The sequence below is a fragment of the Fusarium oxysporum genome, chromosome II (assembly GCF_013085055.1).
Source record: "Fusarium oxysporum Fo47 chromosome II, complete sequence".
In the NCBI taxonomy this organism is placed as follows: Eukaryota; Fungi; Ascomycota; class Sordariomycetes; order Hypocreales; family Nectriaceae; genus Fusarium; species Fusarium oxysporum.
In genome coordinates, this window is record NC_072841.1 from 4,401,681 (window position 1) to 4,422,231 (window position 20,551).

General features: G+C 48.6%; 4 protein-coding genes across 4 annotated transcripts; 2 read left to right on the forward strand and 2 right to left on the reverse strand.

Moving 5' to 3' along the window:
• Nucleotides 1-1,166: 1,166 nt before the first annotated feature.
• Nucleotides 1,167-4,566, reverse strand: FOBCDRAFT_128267 (uncharacterized protein; the record flags this gene model as incomplete). The annotated part of the gene is made up of 3 exons (XM_031174557.2): nt 1,167-1,529; nt 1,579-2,674; nt 2,750-4,566. The coding sequence occupies 3 exons, from the start codon at nt 4,564-4,566 to the stop codon at nt 1,167-1,169; spliced, it is 3,276 nt and encodes a 1,091-aa protein (XP_031051342.2).
• Nucleotides 4,567-8,801: 4,235 nt separating this feature from the next.
• Nucleotides 8,802-13,164, reverse strand: FOBCDRAFT_237231 (uncharacterized protein; the record flags this gene model as incomplete). Its single annotated transcript, XM_031174559.3, has 7 exons — nt 8,802-10,319; nt 10,372-10,770; nt 10,819-11,195; nt 11,273-11,573; nt 12,028-12,243; nt 12,286-13,001; nt 13,062-13,164. 7 exons carry the CDS (start codon nt 13,162-13,164, stop codon nt 8,802-8,804), a joined length of 3,630 nt encoding a protein of 1,209 aa, XP_031051344.3.
• A 758-nt stretch (nt 13,165-13,922) lies between these two features.
• Nucleotides 13,923-15,276, forward strand: FOBCDRAFT_216071 (eukaryotic cytochrome b561-domain-containing protein). Its single transcript, XM_031174562.3, has 2 exons — nt 13,923-14,290; nt 14,345-15,276. The coding sequence occupies exons 1-2, from the start codon at nt 14,152-14,154 to the stop codon at nt 14,956-14,958; spliced, it is 753 nt and encodes a 250-aa protein (XP_031051347.2). The 5' UTR covers nt 13,923-14,151; the 3' UTR covers nt 14,959-15,276.
• Nucleotides 15,277-19,809: 4,533 nt separating this feature from the next.
• On the forward strand, nt 19,810-20,121 carry FOBCDRAFT_197488 (uncharacterized protein; the record flags this gene model as incomplete). Its single annotated transcript, XM_059608873.1, has 1 exon — nt 19,810-20,121. One exon carries the CDS (start codon nt 19,810-19,812, stop codon nt 20,119-20,121), a length of 312 nt encoding a protein of 103 aa, XP_059466811.1.
• Nucleotides 20,122-20,551: the final 430 nt, after the last annotated feature.

The window sequence follows — 20,551 nt, forward strand, 5'->3', positions numbered from 1 at the left end:
TAGGGTCAAACTCAATTCTGGTTTTTTTTTCTTTCTTCAATAGTACCAGAAATAAGGACAGGGAACAAGCTAATGGTGTCGGTTGCTTTACAGTTAAATAGCTCAATGGATCAACCCCAGCAACTTTGGGTATAAATAACTTTAACTTAGCTGTGCTATAGACTGTGATTCCACAATTGAGGTTGGTCGCTTTGTCCTCGCGTTGGTGAGCCGCTCCCGACCTCATGGGCGCCGGTTCCCCCGCACCGGAGTTCTGGGAGGGGTCGGACACTCATGCCCAAAGAGGCAATCAGCACGGTCGAGATGGAGGGGGGGCACAGACTGGTCTGCCGAGAAAAGCAACGGGGGTGAATGGATGGATAGAAGACAATGACAGCTTCAGACATTGAGGCTGACCGGATCACAGAGATCCGAGTAACTACCTGGAGAAACAAACTTTGCTGGGTTTTGTTGGGAGGAGCCAAATACACCTGATTACTGCTTAACAGTTACTGTTATACCTCGATGTTACCTACCGTCTTGTGTACGACTGGAGCCATGTCACCATGTTCTGTCACATCCAGCATGATCTGATCAAGCCACAGTTAGCTGGGGCTGAGATGGTTACATGGATCTGACCAAGGCAAGCGAGGCAAAGTCCTGGAAATGTCTTCAATGATACTGCATAGTTACATTAACTTCGAGGCTAATAACCTAACATAGCGCCCGCTCCTTGGTTCATCTCTCGGCTCTCCTTATTCTACATCTTTTGCCCTCTCTTTGTCCTCCTCATGTACATTAAAGTGCAATCACACGCCGTATTTCCCCAAGCCTCATCAAAGCAACCCTGGAAGCAAGACAGTAAAACAAGGTGATGCCCGGAGGGGTATATAAGATTAGGTTCCGTGGCTCCAAACGCTATCAACCACCAAAAGGGAAAAAATCCCATCCTTTTTCTGAATCCATGACGCACCCATGAACCAATGCAAAGAAAAGAATGGCCTCGTTTAGGCATGTGGTCCCTCAGAGGCCGCAGCATGAAGGGGGTATCAGCAACGCAACGCAACGCAAAACAGGAAAGAACCTTGAAGGGTATCGTGATACAGCTTCGCATGTACAAAGAGAAAGCAGACCAAAAGACAAAGGAGAATGCCCTCGTTGGACTTGAGTCATGGCAGTAAGACTTGCTACGTCTTCTTCTTGCCGTGGTGTTGTTTGTATTCCGCCTTGACCACTTTCATCAAAAGATCCTCATCTTTGACAGGGATAGATGATGTTAATGCCTTCATGGCGTTCTCGAATTCCGCGTCCAAGAGGACCTCTCGAAGGGCTTGAGCCAATGCTGCACTAGTAGCGTGCAAAACATCGTATTCCCCTGTCTGAGGAGTGTTGCTCTCGGACTTTCGTGATTCAGACATAGAAGGCTGGTCATTACCCAATAGGAGGAAGACATCCCAGATTCGCAGCTGGGCTGGAAAGGGTACGGAAAGGTTAAATAGCGTCAGGTACCAGCGTGTACCATAAGCAGTAGTGTCAATGCACAGCTCGTCCTAGAATTGTCAGTGCCTAACTTGAGGTATCGAGAGGCTTCAGACTCACCAGTTTACTGGCTACTTCCTTATTGAGCCAGTGCTTACTGAAGTCACCCATGGCTGCCATGAGTTCCTCAAAACCTGGACGATATAGACGAGCCAGTCCACGGAGGTGCCACATTCGCACCAGCATTACAAAGCACTTCTCTTCGTCGAAGTAGCATAGCAGTGTTGCCGCTAGCGAAGCCATGCCCTGAACATAACCTGTCTCAGGATAGTAGATTGATATCGCGTGGAGGACCCTAAACAGTAGTCGCTGGCCTCCTCGATAACGTCGTCGAAACATGATATGGCGGCTGATGGTCCTGGGCACGTCCAAGTCGATCTGTACATCGTCTGGGGAGCTTCGTCGCTGGAGCCGATGAAATTCGGCTACGATTCTCTCCTCGGACGGTGATCCCTCATGTTCCCTCGCGCTGGTGGCCATAAAAGACCACCAAGCTGCTCCCCTCCATCGGTCGGGTATTCCTTTCCATGTCCTTTCAATCAGCTTCGGGTTTCTCATGTCGAACTCAAACTCCATGCCCTCACCCTCGCCGCCCCTACGAACAACTTTAGCCATTTTCCTCCATTTTTCTGACCTTTCCCATTCCTTGCGCTTCATAACTTCTGTTAACTTCTCGGCTTGAATCTCGTCCACGATGTCCTGAAGGCTGGGGGCTGCATTGAGCATGTCACCTGCTTCGTCCATCCACCGCCTGTCGCGATTGTGGGGCAGCAAGTTGCTGGCTTGCCGTATTACTGATCGAGATGAGCGAAGCGATGTTGATACTGATAATTCGGATGTTTGAGTGTTGAGCGACCTTGCGGAAACCTTCCTGGTTGGAGTCCGTCGGCCACTACCACTGAGAGTGGATGTCAAACTATAGGGGTCTCGTTTCTGTAGCAAGCTACGTTTTCTTGGGGAGCCCGAGGCTGACCGCGTCTCTGTTGGTGTGCCCATTCTTGAGCCAGGCGGAGGCGGTAGTGTGATGAAGCCATATCGGTCAACGTGGGCACCTTCAAGGTCATCCCAATCTTCGAGCCCTCCACCTCTAGACCGCAGGGAAGAAGAACTTCCAGATGCGGGCATTTGCCAGGCCGGAGAAAGGTGATTTGGAACACTAAAGAGGAGGCGCAGGTTAGCATAAATCACAGTCCGCAATGATTACAACAGGGACATTCAAGGAAAACCATACGGGTCAAGTTCATTCTCCTCGGACGGGACCTCGGGAGTTGGTTCAAGACGCTCGCAGTACGAGTGCCTCTTGCCAGGCTCACCGTGAGAACCATCGCCAACAGTATAGAGCGATCTCACCTTTTGAGATTCCTTCTCCACGTCGGCGGCCAAGACACGAATGTCGGGGGTTGACATCAGGCCCTGAGGAGAACCATCGCCTGCCCCCTTAACAGAATTATTCATGTCGTTGGACTCGTCGCTGGGTCGAGGAAGGGTCTGTGACTTTGGGGTCGTTGGCGTTGTAGGAGTAGGAGTGATGGAACGAGGAGCAGTAGTTGAGGGAGTGGGAGTTGGGGTGGCGCGGCCCGAGTCGCTCTCGTCATTGTTTCTGGTCGCGAACGTGTCGGCGTTTGTAGAGGTCGAGGTAGAAGAGGACGAATCAATTGACATGGTGTGCTGATTGAGAGCGCCGTCGATGGCGGCGGCGTCTTGAGCTCCCAACATGATGCTGCCGCGATTGGAAAAAGAAACAGTGTTCATGAAGGCATCATCGAGGAGACTTTCGCAAGGGATAGACACGTCGAGGGGAACAAAGGGGAGATCGTTATTAGATGAAATGGTTGTGGTGCCCGCCAATGTAGCAGTGCTAGTGCTGTTATTCGAGGTTGTGGAGGCAGAACGGGACCTGTTCCAAAAACGGGAAGAGCCCTGTTCCTTATCCGACGGAAGCGACCCAGACTCAGCCAAATCAATCGCCGTATCGGCATCAGTGGCTGGAGCGTTGACGGTAGCGTTGGCAGTAGCGCCAAGGGCTGTGGTAATAGTGGATTGTGCACTGACGGTTGGGGTACTAGACGCGCTGGAATTGGCGGTGCTAGCGGTGCCCCGCCACAAGGGTTGAATTGGGGTGTTGAACATTTGCGAAAATGTACCGAACCGAGAGGACCCCGATCTTGATATGCCCTTGGAGATTGTGGGGGGAGAGGAAGAACAAGAAGTACGAGGTGACGATGGGAGCGAGGAACAGGGAGATTTGTGAGAGCGAGAACCTGACAGAGGAGGGTATGTTGGGGAGGAGGGAACTTTGCCTGCAAGGCACTCAGAGTAAGGAATAGTGAAAGGAACAGTGGAAGCAGTCGTCCTACTTGGTCGAGTAGGTGTTGCAGGTGCAGGTAATGGTAAAGGTGTATCAGAGTGGGACACCTGAGGTGGAGGAGGCGGCGTGGTGCATCGAGCGTTGTACACGACACAAAAGGGATCGGTAGGTATTGATGTTAGCGGCTCAAAGATGCTATTCTCATCCACAAATGGATCTTCGTCTCGCTGCGTTGTCGTACTGGGCTGCGGCATGACGGATGATACCAGTGATGATGCGTTTGATTCCACTGCAGGAATCTTGTTTTTGCATTCGGATTCCGAGTGGCCATCTTCGTCCTCTTCTTCGTGAATTGTTGAAGTAGACTTGTTTCTAGCAACCCCAGAATCACGCTTCCACTCTTCCACTGACACGGGAGAAGTCCTGAGAGTTGGTGTTGATGATGATGATGATGATGACGATGATGATGAGCCTCGGAGGGCCGGGTGCTCCTCGGCAGGTGGTGCAACAATACCAGGAGGTACAATCACAATAGGACGGTGGCGGGAGCTGTGAGATGATGCCGAAGAAGACGAAGGACGACGTGAGAGCCGAGTAGGGTCTCGTGAGACAATGAGAATCGGAGGTTCTGCTGGTATTGTCTTCTCGTATCGCAAAGCCACTATGCTGGGATCAAGTCGTAAACTGGTTCGGCGTTCAGGCTGCTTCTGCCGCACACTCCCAAATTTGGATGGCAACATGGTGCTATTTTGTGAATTGAACAAAGGAACCAACGACGAGAATGATGTAAGTTTTAAAGACCTCGAACCAACTACCAGTGTGACTGGTTGGTGTCGACAAGGTGGTGATCTGTTCGTGTAAATAGAAGCTTGTTTGTAAGTAAGACCCCAGCAGGTTGGCTGGATGAGTAGCAAATGCAAGGGAGCAATGCTAATTCTGGGGATCGAGCACACCCAAGACCAGACCCAATAGCTCAGGTGAGGAGTTGAAGAGCAAGCTGAAGAAAGGGAGAGGGCCGTAAGCTGGTGTTATAGACAGTCGCGGCAAAGTCGAGAATCCGGAGGGAACCCAAGGGAGAGTCTTATCAAGGGAGACTCGAAAATAGGCGCCAAAATGCGGACTGAACTGAACTGGAACTTAAATCTATCGAAACTAGGTCGATCAGAATTGAATTGAGTCGAGTCGAGTCGCCCAGGTCTTAGACTTGAATGAGACAATGTAATCTCGCGGATGTCAAGTTGAAGGTTGCGGGCATGCAAAGAAATGGTCAAGGATCGTTCTGTAGCGAAAACTCGAAAGGTTGGCACAACATTGATCGAAACTGAAATGTCCCGTGTTTTGAATTTTCTTCAAATATTGGTCGTGAGATAAGGTCGTAAAGTCGTGTGCAGGTGGAAACAATGGTTGATGTAGAGTGAGATGCAGTGCGGTTGATGGAAGGCACAGATCACGGCCTCACGAGAATGATCAAGCAAGCAATGGGGAAGCCAAGCGAGGCGAATCGATCTCAAGATGGAGATGGAGTGCGTTCCTTATACACCATATCAATTCTACTACTGACGACTAGTCTTGCTAGACCGACTCATCGACAATGCAACAACAACCGAGAAAAAGATAAACAAAACCTGACTTTTTCACTCTTCTCTTTTTTTCTTTGGTCCATTTACTGACAGCCACATCATCCCACCGACTCCACGGTTTTCCGTTGGCTACGGCAAGAACCCGCCCGCTACATGCGGTAAGTAACTTGAGTTATGGGGTATCGAGCATAGAGCTAAGGCAAGGCAAACGAAGCGAGTCGAGACGGTGAAAACTCAATGGCTCGATGTGGTTGACGTGTGGGTTGGGCGAATCCACACCGCACTTACACCCGGCTAACCACGTACAGGTCGAAATGTCGGAGGTTGACCATCAGGTAATCACAGATAAATGACCGTGACCGGCCGGAATACAACACATCAACGCATGGTTAGTCATGGGCGCAGGAAGAAAAAGGCACTCGGAAAGGCTCAGGTGAGGCATTGATGAATGGCCGGCGAATTGCATGAATCCCATGTAACCCTTTTTACTGCCATACCACCCTCCTCGCTCTTCAGGCACAAAGAAAATGTTGGCAGCCTCCAAGATGAAGACCCAACAGAAAATATGCATACAATCTGGTTTTAAGCATGGTGACAACCTCTACAGCCGGATGTACCTCATTATGAACCAGGGTATAGAGTTTGGAGGCTGCTGCAAGCAAGACACCAAACGGCGATGGCGACGAGTCCTTTAATTCTCATCACGATCTATAAGCTGTACGCTGAACAGTCCAAAAGTGCCTCCAAAGCGTTTGCATTCCTGAAGCAGGGGATCACTAAGACATGCCCCCAGTCAAAGACAAAGACAAGCACAGCACGGACAGATAAACCTCGAGTCTCACCTCTCTAACCTCTCTTCCTCAACCATTCAGAGAGCGACTTCTTCTGCCAACCAGCATCTCTTCCAACCATGCCGCAACAGGTTTCGGGGCGAGTTTATTGGGCCTCTGTGAGCTATCACAATGATCCAATCGATACCCAAGGTCAGAGTCATCCATACCGACCAGGATTAGCGATAGGGCCGCCCAGAAGAGGTAGGGTCTGCAAGGTACCCGCGACCAGACACCAAACGATGGCCATTCATCGCTCAACACAGCACACAGCACACAGCACACAGCACACAGCATCACATGGCATTGAGCGAGGAATAAGACAGTATCTCTGTACGGGACGGGATAACCTGGTCTCACAGCAGCCTCGTACTCTCCAATTACGTGTTTCTTTTCCGCTCCAGTCCATTGATTCAACGACAGTCAATTATTCTGGAACACATCTAATAGCGCCTCAGCCTTCAGTCACTTAGCCAAAGCCGAGACTCCTTTACAACAGCCTCAAAACAAAGACAAAACTTTGATCACATGTCCTAGTGTGATTGAGTTAGAGCGTATTACTATGCAAGTAAACCACGCAATCGCCTTTTTTAGATCAGCTACACAATCAACTTTGCAGCCCTCCCGGAGCCTTAACGTTGCCGCCACTAATTTTCATTACACGAGAACGCGTATCAAACTCTGTTTTTCCTCTATGCGTATCATAATCAGTTCGTCACCATGAGTTTTGCGTGCTTATACGGAGTACTGATGAGCAAATAAGCACTCGTTCATCTTTAGTCCTGACACCTACTCCTTTAATTTTACAATTGAAACCAAACCCTCTTCTTGAAATAATTATGAGTTTACGACTACTGAGTTAGTGGCTCTCTAGCTCTGGGTCAAACTCAGATGATGATCTCCCGATAGGCTGTGCTTAATTGAGACCTTTTTATGCGAGCTCTTACACTCTATCACATTCTTAACCAAGGCCCACCACGGAACTTAACTCTCCCTTACATGAAGCACCACGAAATTCAGTACTATCGAATTGCTTCTTTTCGTTTCCCCAGCAAGAGCAGGAAAACCTATCTTGGCAAAGACGAAAAAGCAAAATTGGAAATTGTCTCAGTCTTCACATGATTATCGTGAACCTTTACAGAGCGATCTGTGTGATATCCATCTGCCCTGGGAAGATCTACCCGCTCCCGAACCTAGGGACATTTTTATGCTGGGATACATGCAGGGATCGGACTTTGTCCTCCTTTGGTGTTAAGCCGGCTAAGGCAACATCGAACAGACGAGATTCTCCTCGTTTGGCTTATAGGGAGCCTGCATAATAATGAAAACAAAAAGGAGGAAATATCGTAAGTGACACCGGGAAGGCTGCACATACCCTTCTGTCCCGGCCGGGCCACGGGGCCATAGAGAGTCCACGTTCTGCCCATGGAATGGCTTCTTTGAACGCTGCAACTGTAGCTGTCACCGCCCTAGGCCCATGTCCTAGTCTGTCGATGCCAACTCATCGGGCAACCCCTTGCTGCTGCATTTTCCTCCACGTTGATCCGTCTACCGCGTGGTTAGTGGGGACTTCTTTTCTTTTCCCTTCTCCTGATGATGAGGCGGGAGACAGCAGCGAATAGCGGTAAAGGACATTTTTTATCGTCTTTTTCCTGCGCCGCTTCCGTGAATTTTCGAGGCTGGCAAGGTGACGGAAAAACCAGATGAACAAGCAACAAACGCTTATTGAGGACTGCTCTGGGACAGGTAGGGCACACAAACAACGCACAATTGGGGAAAAGAGAAAAGAAGTATCCTCTAGCCTATCCGTACATCCAAACTGCCAACGGTTGAGTGCATGCAGCAAAAGACAACGCCGCGTTGTTCTGAAGTGGATACGTAACCCTTGCTAGGCTGGAGTACGGCGCATTTGGCCCACAAAGCTTGAAGCTTGCTCTGCAACCACAAGTCTGATGAGTCAAACAGTCACCGTTCGATCAGGTGGCTGGTAAACGGGAGAGCTGAGAGGGCTGGCACATGTCTCTCATGAACGGATCATGGTAGCAAAAAGCAACCAAAAATTGGCAAAACATCAGGTTTTTAGATTCTCCTTCCACGACTCCATTTGCCATATGCTGAACTTTACAACCTCGCTCGTGCTTGAATCACAAATGAATACATATTCCATTTTGCCTCTTCTGCTCTGGAAACTGTGTAGGATTGGCCGTTTGCCAAATGCTCCACCGTCTGGTGATAGTCTTTCAACGCGTTGAGAACGTGGCAGTGGATGCGCGTCCGTCACCATGGGGTTTCTCCCGTCACTCAGGGCTTTTTGCCCCTTACAGGTTGCATAGGGGGCTTTCCGTTGCCTCTGCCATCACTGGCTTAACTCGCCAAATCTGGCCCGTGGGATGCTCCTTGACGTCCACGTTCTATCACTGAGTCCTTAATATCAACGGCGAGAGACCTCGCTGCTTACGCAAAAGAGTCTCAGAAGCAGCCCTCCCCCATCATTGGATCTTCCAGGTCGAGTCTCGCTGTCTGCCGGTTTGGTCGTGCATTCTTGACGGCCTTAGTGTCACTTCCTCAAACTTCTTCATTCTCCCAATCTGCTTCGCCGAACATGGGGTCCTTCCTAGTTCCGCCGCTCACCTCTAACTTCTCAAGAAACTCCGGTGGCACTGTGGGGATATACTTGCGCTCTCGCTCACGGTTAACTCCACCAAGTCCAGCGCCGTAAGTTACAAGCATGTCAGTTACCGACGGCAGCACGAAAGGCAACATCAGGGCGGGATCCAGCAGCAGATGCTCTGGCATGTCATCATCTTCGTCCCAGTCATCCTCTGGAGGACTGGCAGTACTTCCGGGAGTGGCGAGATTGTTCCCGTTTGACCGGCCCTTTACCGGTGTCACTGGCGTGCTGTCCTGGCCTGACTTTTGTGGTGAAGGTACACCACTCCGCCGTCTCTCCCGCTTGAGTGCCGCCTCTTTCTGTAGATTGATCAAGTATTTCATAGCACTTTTTGGCAATCCCTTTTCGCCCACTTCTGGCCTGTAGTGGTTGGCTGAGTGGATGAGTTGCTGGGGACTCAGTCTCTTGAGCTGCTGTAGTGTGACAACCAGAGCCTCCATATCATCTCCATTAAGTGATGAGAAGCACTGTAGCCATTGGAGCAGCTGAATTACGGGTGCCAGATGTCTTCGAGCAGCGTCCATTGTTGACTCCCCTGAAGAGCGCATTTCACCTCCTTCAAAGTGCTCTGCCTGTCTGTTATTCGTCCGAGCCCAATCTTCTAGGATGGAGATATTCATGCGGATCTGCATGGCCTTTGTTCTGGCCAAGTACTTTCGATTTGACATAATGCGGTTGAAGAGCTCTGCTCCAATCCAGTAAATAAGCTGGGAAATGATTTGCGCAGTAATCACGGAGTGGATATCGTAAAGGTCGAGTACAAATAGAGTAGAGGAGAGAAGTGAGGTGACGTTTCGGGGTGCTGGCTTTGCTCGCTGCTTCGGTGATGGTGGTCTGAATCGCTTTTCTAGTGGCTCCTCTTTGACTTCTTTCTTTCGCTTGAAGAGCTTCCACTCATTTTGGAAAGTGATATCCTCGAATCCGGGAATGGTCTCGTGTTCCAGCATGGCTACGTCCAAGACCTTGTCCAGGCGTCGCTCAGCATCTCGCACAATAAGAATAAAGATCTCGTTTATCAATTCAGCCAGCTGCGCCTGGAACTCACCCGTTGCCTCGAAAAGCCCAGGGTCTTTCTTCAGGTAGTGAAGCAGTAGGGTGGCGTTTGAGATCCAAAAGGCTAGAATAGTCATGTCCCACTGACACCTCTCAACAACGTCATTGATGTAATCCATAGCTGACACCAAGAGTCGCTCCAGAAGTTCGGGGCTTGAGTGGTAATGCGCATATCGTGCGCTGAGGAATATCATGTTGGCTGGCACGGGTTTCTGTGTCGGTGATCTTTGCGGCGTCATATTGGTAATAACGATATCAAGGATGCGTTCAAGTTCGTGTTCTTGAAAAACAAACATTTGATCATGTAAGCAACGATTCCAGTCGAATTCTTGCTGCTCTTCCTCAAACTCATCGACAGGCTGTACTATCAGTCAGTCCAAGAGCTCTTCACGACTTTGATTTGGACCCTACCTCGGGCTGGTCATCCATACCCACGTTTCCCAGGTCAACCTCGAGATCACGAGCACTCTCCATCATCAGCCTTCTTCGCATCTCATTCTCGGCCATCTCTTCCTCGAACCTATCCTGGGAGAACCCAGGTCGGTAAAAGTCATCCGTTCCGGCGCTTCCAATATTGTAGCCATTGTCGTGGAGATAGAATGACATCTCGCTATCCGGGGGAACAAAGTCGAATGCTGTTCGTCCTGACGAGGTCTTTTGGTCGGAGGAGGCATTATTATCGAGGAGTAGTTTAGCGATACCCTTGTGTCGATTTGTCATGGCCCACATTAGAGCTGTCCATTGATTACGGTCTTGTTTGTTTACGTCGGCACCCGCATCGATCAATGCTTGGACAACAGGTTCATGGCCCTAAATGAAGGTCAGTGATGTATGTGCAAGATATGGCGGCTCACCCACAAAGCAGCTAGCATAGATAAGGGGCGGTGTTCCATCCTCGTCTTCAGCGTCCAAATCAAGATAGTCTTTTGCCTTCCCATTGAGAAGCTTTCGAATTCTGTCGACATCGCCGTTACTCGCAGCCATGTTGAGGGCCTTTTGTAGTTTCTCCTTCTTCTCCGCCTCGGAAAGACTTTCACTATTCACGACCTCATCTTCGTTCTCGAAAGCAGGAGCTGCTTGGTGCGCTGCCTGGGCGGCCAGCATTTCCATTAATCGCGTGTCGCTGTCTTTGGGTCCTTTGGTAATGTCATCCTCGTATTCGGGGTCGTTTAGCGACAGGTTGCCGAAGTTAAGAGGCTTTGCTATAGCTGGTGTGGTGAGGAACTGGGACTGGCCTGTTACGAATGTGTCAGTGACGTGTTGGGTTATACAAGAAGCGCAAATGCAAATGCGCAGTGGCGATGCGACGAACCTTGCCAACCATCGTACATCTCGGTCTCGGTGATGAGGTGCTCGTTGGGCACATGCCTTCTGTCATCGAGAGATCTGGGTAGATCTGCAGGGAGAGTGCGAGGCTTTTCCTCAGGCTGTCCTTCGGGATTGATAGAGTCCCCTAGATCCATGATGGAGGGAGGGGCAGAGACAGATTCAGATTCGTCGCGTGGTTCATGGAATCTTGCAAGAGATGGTTTGACGATAAAGAAAAGTAATCTTGTTAGTTCTCTACTGTTTTGTGGATAAGGAGGCGTTATTGGATCGAGATATCGTTGGAGCTGAAGTTGGTTGCTTGTGTTGATGTCGTCTGAGTTGTCGTGGAGGGCAACCTACCCACTTTGTCCCTGATGAAGCCGTGGAGAAACCGTCATTCCGCTTAGGTTTTGGAGCAGCTCCGCTAAGAGATACCGCCCAACGTTAATTATCACCTCCTACAAGGACACATACTACACATGTCGTCACAGAGGTACAGCCACAGCATTACTGGATATAGTTTTGTACCCAATCCGGCATTTCATAAGGACTCTGCTTCAAATAAAGCCGATATGATCCATAGACATGGCAGCTAATGTTTGTGATGCGTGAAATAAGACGCGAATTGTTTGAGACTGATGATATATCCACCTAATAATAAGATGACTTTTGATACATCCCAATCTTAGCTTATGCTAATTAATTTCATTTGTATTCATCACGAACATATCCAAAGTTCATCCGTCAACTACCCTAAACTGCTCGCTTGCCAAATGCCCGCAATCGCTTCACTCCACCATCAGGAATCATGATAAGCTTTACGTGAGTTACCAGGGCCTTCTTCTCTTTCTCTTCGCTCTCAAACTCATGCTCCTGATCGGGCCCCGTCTTGCTGGGGGGTACAAAGACTCTCCAGGCTGTGGCATCTGCGACAGGATCGCCATGGCCTGTCCACTCGCAACCTTCAATTGAGACCTTCTGAGGATAGTTGCCTCTAAAGTGCGCAGTGTCAACAACCCAATTCTCGATATATCCAGGGGCACCGAGCTTAATGATGGCGAAATCTGTATGGTCTTTTCCTCGTGATCGCTTTGTCTCCCAGCCATCGCCCATATCCTTTCCTCGGCCAGGGATGATAAGGTTGTCCTTGGTTCCAAAGTGTTCGTCACTGCACGACACAGCAATGCCGCCATTTTGAGCTGCAGCAAGATCAAAGATGACATCCTTGTCTTCAGGGAAGACGGGGACGGCGTGCCCATAGAGACGGAATCGTGCGATACCGCCATCGGGGTACATGTTGAGCCTCACATGTGTGTATGCCTTTTGGCTAGGAGACTTGAGCTTCCAGGCAAATCGCTGAGAAGCACCACACTCTTGGATCCCGAGGATGGTCTCCCATTCTCCTCGACCTCCTCCCCATGAAACAACCTTGTCGTCATCTTGGCTGAAGACACCCTCGACGGAGATAGCAGGAGCATGGTTTCCGTTGAAGAAGGCTGTGTCGATCTCGACTCCTTCAATCGTGCCAGAAGCGACGCCCAACTTGATTATGGCGTAGTCGAATGACTCCTGATTGTGTCGTCGAGTCTCCCAACCATCATACCAAGCACCTGTGAAGACCATCTTACCTGGCTGAGCAATCGGAGCTCTGGGGTTCAACAGGTTGGACGCCTCGCAGAACCATTGGTCAGAGTAGCCAAGGACTTTACCACCAAGACCACTGGAGATAAGATCTGTAATTGTTCAGCATTGTTTCTACGGGTCAGTGTAAGTGAGCACATATAGGTTCATACCAATGCATGTTGAACGGAAAGTCTTGTTAATGTCGTCTGGACGAACCCTTGAGACCTCGACGTTGTCGAGCTTGTATTCGATTTCGTCAGCAATGGAAGTCATGATGTATGTGTTTATACAATGTAGAATGAAAGTATGCGGATCTAGAGTTCTCCAGAACTTGGGGGTTGAACAATTTTGTAGAACGGTCTTATCGCCTTATTTCCTTCGGCTGAGAACCATGATCTGTTCTATTAGTCGGAGAAGGGGAGCTCGGCCACTTCCGAACTGCCCACTGATATGGCGTTAATATTGGATCATGGCAAATGCTTCCGGGTTTTTGGCCTGATCTCTTATTGCTATTGGATGTTTCGGTACTGCAAACAATCTGATGATCCTCTTACGTACGATCCTTCACCAATTCCAGCCTTTATTGCAATGCAGCTGCAGATAAGTCTGGGGTTTCGGCTGGCCGCCGGCCGTCTGGCCAATTGCCGTCCCATCGCCGGCTTCGGGGGAGTGGAGGATTGTATCGTTTAGCCGTCCGGCCGTTTTTCAGGGACCTTTAAAGCGACGATGGACCAATCAGAACATCGTTTGTGGCGGGTCAATTTGACGATAGTTGAAGAGCTAATCTAGTAGCATAAGCTGCTTGCTCGATCATATCGAGTAATAGATAATTATGCCGAATTTATGCATAGATCATCTGCCAATCCTTCAGTTCCGTTTCATTTCCTTCTTCCTTACCCTAGACATTGACGCGATTACTGCGCTACATGATGTATCCGTCGCTCTACCCCGCGCTATTGCAAAAAGATGACTTGTGATTGGCCAAAGCTCGATCGTCTCATTGACGTCAACGGTGATGGCAAATAGAAGCGAAACGAAAACACGAATCTCTGTCATTGTAAACTTCTCACTTACATACGTGATCTATCTGCATTTGCGAATCCCCTCCAAGTGCATGCGCAGTTGCTAAGCCCGGGACGTGAACAAGTGGCCATAGAGTTCGACTCGGCACCTCTTTACCTGTTATTTCGTTTGCAGATCGTATACACAAAGCTTGAGTCTCACGCTCAGAAGACAGCTCTTCCTGTTAGTTCGCTCACAATGGCGAGTGCTGCAGGTGTTCCGGAGCGATTCCCTCCAATCGAGGATTTGTCAGCCAGAGAAACTGAGCCTCTCCTTGGTCGACCTGGCGATGCTGCGCAAGAAGATGGCGTCCCCTTGATCAAGAACCTCGTTCTCGGTAAGCCTCGAATTTATACACAATCGACTTATAGCTGACTGTACATTGTATCAGGTACTGGGATAGTAGCTCAGCTAGGCGTGGTCCTGCTCACTATTCTGATCTGGGCAAGCGTCCTCTCTAAGCCTTTGATCCTCTTCTCAGCTCACCCACTCCTTCAATCTCTCGCGGTTCTCACCCTGGCTCAGTCTGTTCTAAGTCTGCAGCCGACTCATACGGCAGAGCAGAAGCGCGTCGGCCAGCGCGTACATGCCAGTCTCAACCTCGTGGCCTTCTTGATCCTTGTTGCTGGCGTGACCATCATCGAGTATAACAAGATTGCAAACAACGGTCCTCACTTTCACTCTGTCCATGGATATCTCGGTGTCATCACTTCTATCGTTCTTCTCCTCCAGTACGGTGTTGGTTTCACCATGTGGGCTACCCCAGCCCTGTATGGCGGCGTGGATAATGCCAAGGCTGTCTGGAAGTATCATCGCTGGAGTGGATATATCATCTTTGTTCTGCTCTTGACTACCGTCGTTAGTGCCGTCGAGACAGATTACAACCATAATGTACTTAAGATCAAGCTGTGGGCCGTGCTCTTGCTGGCTATTGTCACTTTGGTGGGTGTTGTGCCTCGGATTCAGAAGCAAAAGCTCGGCTTCCCAGGTCCTGGCTCGACTTGATCATCCTTGGTCTATATCGCTTGACCACTGCTGGAAACCCAATTGCATGGAATCTGTAGGTCATACTCCCATGTTCGATGAGTTCGCATACAACCTTAGAACACGGCGTCTGGTGTATGTTCTCAGTGTTTGGAACCGTCCTGAAAGCTTTTGTACGGCGCCTCTGGCACAATTATGTGAAGAATTTGCTGGGAGAAGTCGCGCCTCTCGCTGCTATCAGCGAGTGAGATCTCATCACGTTTAATACTAGTTCTCTTTTTCCGCTTTTTTTTAATTAGGCATCGACGCTTAACTAATACAATCTGATCAATTTACCAGTCTCACGATGCGATATGGGAAATATATCTTGCGACGAAATTAGCAACTGCGTGTTCTTGACTTCTGAGTTGTACCGACCTTAAAAGCTACAGTGTTGCGTATTGACCATTCAAAGACTCGTAGTCATAGATTCGCCCTTTCTTCAGTGCAAATGTACAAAATCTGCATAACCTCAATCTTTCGTATTTAATTATTGTTCGAGTGATATCATCTGTCATATTGTATTACCGAGACCTGAAGCCGAACACATCCAATGATCAGACATAATCTATCATAAAACACTCTGACGAAACACTTTTCAGACAACTTAAAGCTTCCATTTGAGCATGCTATAAATTTATGATCTTCTCCATCCCACTTCAGGAATAGGGGGTTCTCTTTCGTAGGGGCAGAGAGAGGTTTAGGTCTCTAATCAGATACACGAAAGAGTGAAATCTCGGGATCTAAGACGAAAACATATCCTAAATCAGTCCAGGAGTCTTGTTATATAAGACTGAAGTCTGGTGTTTTCTTCCACCCCTCAGGTCCTGTAGTGATATGTCCTCCTTCAAACAGGGAGAATGTACTTAATTGATAGAGGCCCGATGCTCTGCCGTCTTGTGGAAGTCGTCAGAGGGAGATAAACAATAATATTTTCTGTCAACGAAGGTGTTTCTGGCGCAGCAGCATAACGACAGAGAACAAACTTGTACATACTATGTAATTCTGATATACCCCTTGGTGATGAAATTCGTGAGTAGTCATTGCTATCATTATGTGCCGGGGAGGTTGCGCAACAACAGAAGAGGTGATACAAAGCTCAGGTATACCCAGTTATTGCAGCTAGACATTAGAGAACCCCAAGATATACAATTGCTAGCTAAGCGACTCATCATATAAGAAACAGTAGTTTTAAGAATGCATATCGTTCTCGGGAGACTCTTAGGCCGTATCTGACCCTTATTCTATCTGTATGTTCTATTCGAATTCCGACTAAGCCTACACATCCTTATGATTCGGACTTATGACTGTGGTCTGGGCATTCCTCAAAGTGCCCAATACAAGAGATACTGGTATAAAACACACTACAGTGCGTGTTGCTAGTGAACCGAAATCTATACCCTAAATTTGGCATATATATCGGCTACCTTTATTATATGCCAGGTATGTTGCTGTAAATAGCATGTAATATGATACGATAGACAGCCAATTTCACTGCTCAAGTGCCGAGCCTCCTCCTAAGCTACCTTATTTACCTAAATCGTTAGATTCCCTTAACAACGCAACTATGACGGTGAATAATCGATAAGCTTTCTTAGTCCTGGCACAGTCACCTACATGCAATTGCAGGTGCATATCTCTTTGATAGTCTCTCATAGCATTACTACATTACTATTTCTGGTAAATATCAACTCCGCCGAAGCCGAAGCCGAACCGTTCAGTGCAGGCTCAACAAAGCCAAGTGAAGCAGCTACTCAGTTACCTGCCTAGGTAAGGTAGGTATTGATAACGGGGTTAATTCCATGGAGAGATCATGCCAAAAGGCCTATTGCAAAGCTAAGGTGAAAGCGAGGCACAGTGAAGGCTGAGATCTCACAACCCACGGGCATACTTCGAATGAAGAAACCATGTCTCATCCATGCACGTATGGCAGGTTTTTCATGTTTGGGACACAAAATCTTCAAGTCATTCGATAACCCACATCCCACTAGACCCCAAGCTCAAAGTAACATGAGCAAGGATCCATTAGACAGAAAAACGGTCATGGCGTTGGTATCCGAAGGGCTGGTGAATCCAGGGTAACCAAGATAGGCCAGGATAGACATCGTGCTAGTTGAACTTCTCGAATAATCCCCGATTCAGATTGGACCAGGATCGAATGTCAACACTGGCTGATAGACTTGAAGTCCCACATCTTGCCTAAAAATCCCCGCTTGGGTATGAGAAGCTACAATGGCACGGGAGATAAACAATCAATACCTATTAATGCAGTGTACCTAATGTATTGCATTTTCTGGTGTGGGAGGTCTATTTGGACAAAACTTACTCACCGACTCACACCTACAGATCGCTTTACGACCTGTGATTACAAACTTGCACAGACAGTGGAAACTGGAAAGTGATAAGAACCCCAAGGGAGCCCTGCGATCTTTGAAGATCCAATATGGCGTTGACCAACCAGGCTCAGTTGATCAAATGCGTGGTATGTAGCACATGATTTCTGTTCCACAGTGATTACATTGTCATGGTGGTTGTCCAGCTCTCAGTCTGGGGTTTCTGCAAGTAATATCAGCTTCCTCTTGAAAAATAAAATAAAATAAAAAATCAACAGATTTGCTATGGATATAATAAGAGACTAATCACCAGTTGTCTGGCAGCGGTTGTTTGTGTTGTTGATTGATCTTGTTGTTTGTTGTCCGAGGCGATAACAAAGTTACAGCAAAGCAGCGGGCAAGTAAACCCAGGTGCCTGGATCTGAAGCAGATGAAAACCCACTCAGGCTAGGGCTCGATCCTAAGCGATAAAAAAATCCAGGAATTTAGCACAGTAATTAAGGTGACTCTTTGAAGAGTTTATTTTGACATCGTATCTCCAGGTCTGAAGTGTTCCTGTTCCCGGGGGTCTACTGAGAGCTTCTATCAGCTCCATACATCGGAGGCTAGACACGTTGTCGCCAGAGACAGACATGGGCATGGCTCACCCCACAACTTGAGATTGGTTGGATCTCTTGTGGCGCGCTGTGTTTGACGTCACGGCAAAGTCTTGAACACACAGACGTCATGCGAAAACCCCTTCATCTCAAACCAGCCGCTGCTTCAGGCGCCGGTGGAAGCACAAGACACTGAGACAAGACGCAGAAATCCAATAAATGAGGGAACAAACGTAGGCCTGGCTACAATTGTGACCAACACAACAGAAGCTGAGCTTGCTGTGGAACAATGGTACAGCCTTTTGTGTAAGGAAGAGGAATACTGCCACTATTGTCACATCTCAGATTTCAGATAAGCCCACTACTTTGCGAGGTCCTGATCGAGGCACACAAAGTGCATAAATAACCGAAGGAAGAAAACCTGTCCAAATGCCAGTCGACCTGACCTCGATGAGGGATGGTACCTTTCGTTCGCGTTAAGTGCTAGGTAGTGGGGAAGCTTGTTTCCTTTCAACACGGTGGAGGAGCTGATACTTCGCAGCTAGGTTTTTTGAGATGTTTCTATAGGAAAATCTGGCATTTGACAGTTTTGTCCCCATAAACCACATTTCTCTGGAAAGGCAGGGAGGTCGGCTCTTGGGTACAACAGACATACAAACTGATGGTAATTTTCAGTAGTCCGGTATGTTAATAAAAATATCCCGGTACATAATGGAGTTCATCAAGCCCTCCGTGGCTGCGTTCTCCTGCATGTCCGGCTATATTCCGTCAACCCACAGGCCCCCGTGGGAGGCCAGCTAGGCCAGGTCCTAATATGGGAATATTGAAATTGGAATTGAGGGCTGACCCCAGAAAGGCCTCCCCACTGCTGAAGGGTGTCTGTGACCAAAAAGCACCATTCGAGAGTCTAATTTGCAGTGTGATTGAGTTGTCGGAAAAAACGAGGCTAGAATGAATTCATTCTGTCCATGGGACGAGCCAAATTCCCTGGGGAGTTTCCTGGAGAAAAAGGCAAAAAAGGAGAGAGCCAATTATCGAATTCGGTGAAGCGAGTTGTTTCCACGAATGATAGCATCACGGGTAGTAGATAGGCAGCAAAAAGACATGAAATCCATGATGATGTCAACTGGACGTCGAGTGTGATCGAGTTAATTCGCTTGGCAGCGTTGGGCGAATAGGAGAGACAGAAGAAGTCAGTGGAATCATGAGGGCTGGAGGAAATCATTGGTTTGGCTGGTTTTGTAACTGGTTCGCCTAGAGAGACTCATTGTGGTTTGTTCTGAGGAATACCTAGGCAGCTTGCGTCGTATCAGAGAAGGTATCAAGAGACGACTGTTAGCAGTCTGCTCATCAAGACGCCTCGTCTTTTTGTTGACGAAGTAAATAGCATAGAGAGCCTCATCCTGAACACGATCGAAAGTCCTTGTTCCTGTCTCTGTGGCTCCTGTCAAAATGCCTAACAGAGACAGTTTAACTGAAGATCGCCGATCTAGAGCGAGAATGAGAGGGTCCATGGGGAAAGGCCACCATGACCGATGACAGGTCACAGTGGTGGCTCGAGCGCTGCTTCGATCTGTGACGAAGAAGCATGAAGAATAACATTGAAAGACTTGACAGGACGGATGACCGCCAAATTGGTCGCATGAATGAACAGCGCCTTGATCGCAAAACGAAGCAAAATCACTTTAGAGTCTGCCTCCAATAAATACCCGTTAGCAAGCGGGGTGCTGCTGTGAAGGTTTCCTAGATTCTTATGAGCAAGGGGACATTTCACGAACCCAGATTCTGGGTTCGCGACAGCCACTACAGCGCGCTTGATCAACGCTGGCGTATTGTTTGCACTGGAAAAGGGTGTGTACCTACAGCAATGCTGGCAGCCATTGGATACAGGCAGTAGGGCAACAATGGACGTGGTTGTCGCTGGAAGTAAAGCTCCCCTCACCAGTGGAAGTTACCTTGCCGCTGGAAGCTTTGTCAGGGCTGTAAGTGGTCATCGGCTGGGGCTGATGCTTGGCTGGCTACCAGGGATACCAGCGGACAATGACGATGATGATGCACCAGCCGCCAGCACCCACTTTTGCAGCCATTGGTCGGTCTTCTTGGCCTTCATTGTAATCTGCGCTCAGGAGCATCATGAGCACCGACCAGCCAATCCCCTGAATGCATGGATGGATATTGATGTGCTGTGGTTTACTGGCACCGCTGATTATTATTAGTAACGGCATCACTGCTCGAGTCTGTTCATGTAATGCAAATGCAATGTGATTAGGATGGAAAGTGACAAGGCAAGATGGTCTAGTGTGAAGCGATTCATGGCCGTGAATATTGTGTGCGAATAGAAAAGAGAAGAGTTCCTTTTAGCCCTCTTTTTTAATGCCATTTACTATGGGGCTGGGATTTCCATTCGGTACGTACCTACCTGCCGGCTACGTAGGTGACCAGGTAGGTGCTACCTACAGATTTGCTTCTTTCCCTGAGGGTCGCTTTCTCTACGTCATCGTGTGCAGGGTTGGCACTACTTACCCCCGTTTTGCTCGCCAGCATCGTGGACTAGTCAAGTACCAGACAAGTAGTATGTCCGACCATTGTATGCTAATTGGTACAACGGAGCCGCTGTACGCTACTTTGATGTACCTGAGTCAAATG

Excerpts from the sequence above, each read along its gene's own strand:
- FOBCDRAFT_216071 (XM_031174562.3), top strand. The coding sequence starts at position 14,152 with ATGGCGAGTGCTGCAGGTGTTCCGGAGCGATTCCCTCCAATCGAGGAT. Across the intron at positions 14,291-14,344 it reads GATCAAGAACCTCGTTCTCG|GTACTGGGATAGTAGCTCAG; the intron begins GTAAGCCTCGAA and ends ACATTGTATCAG.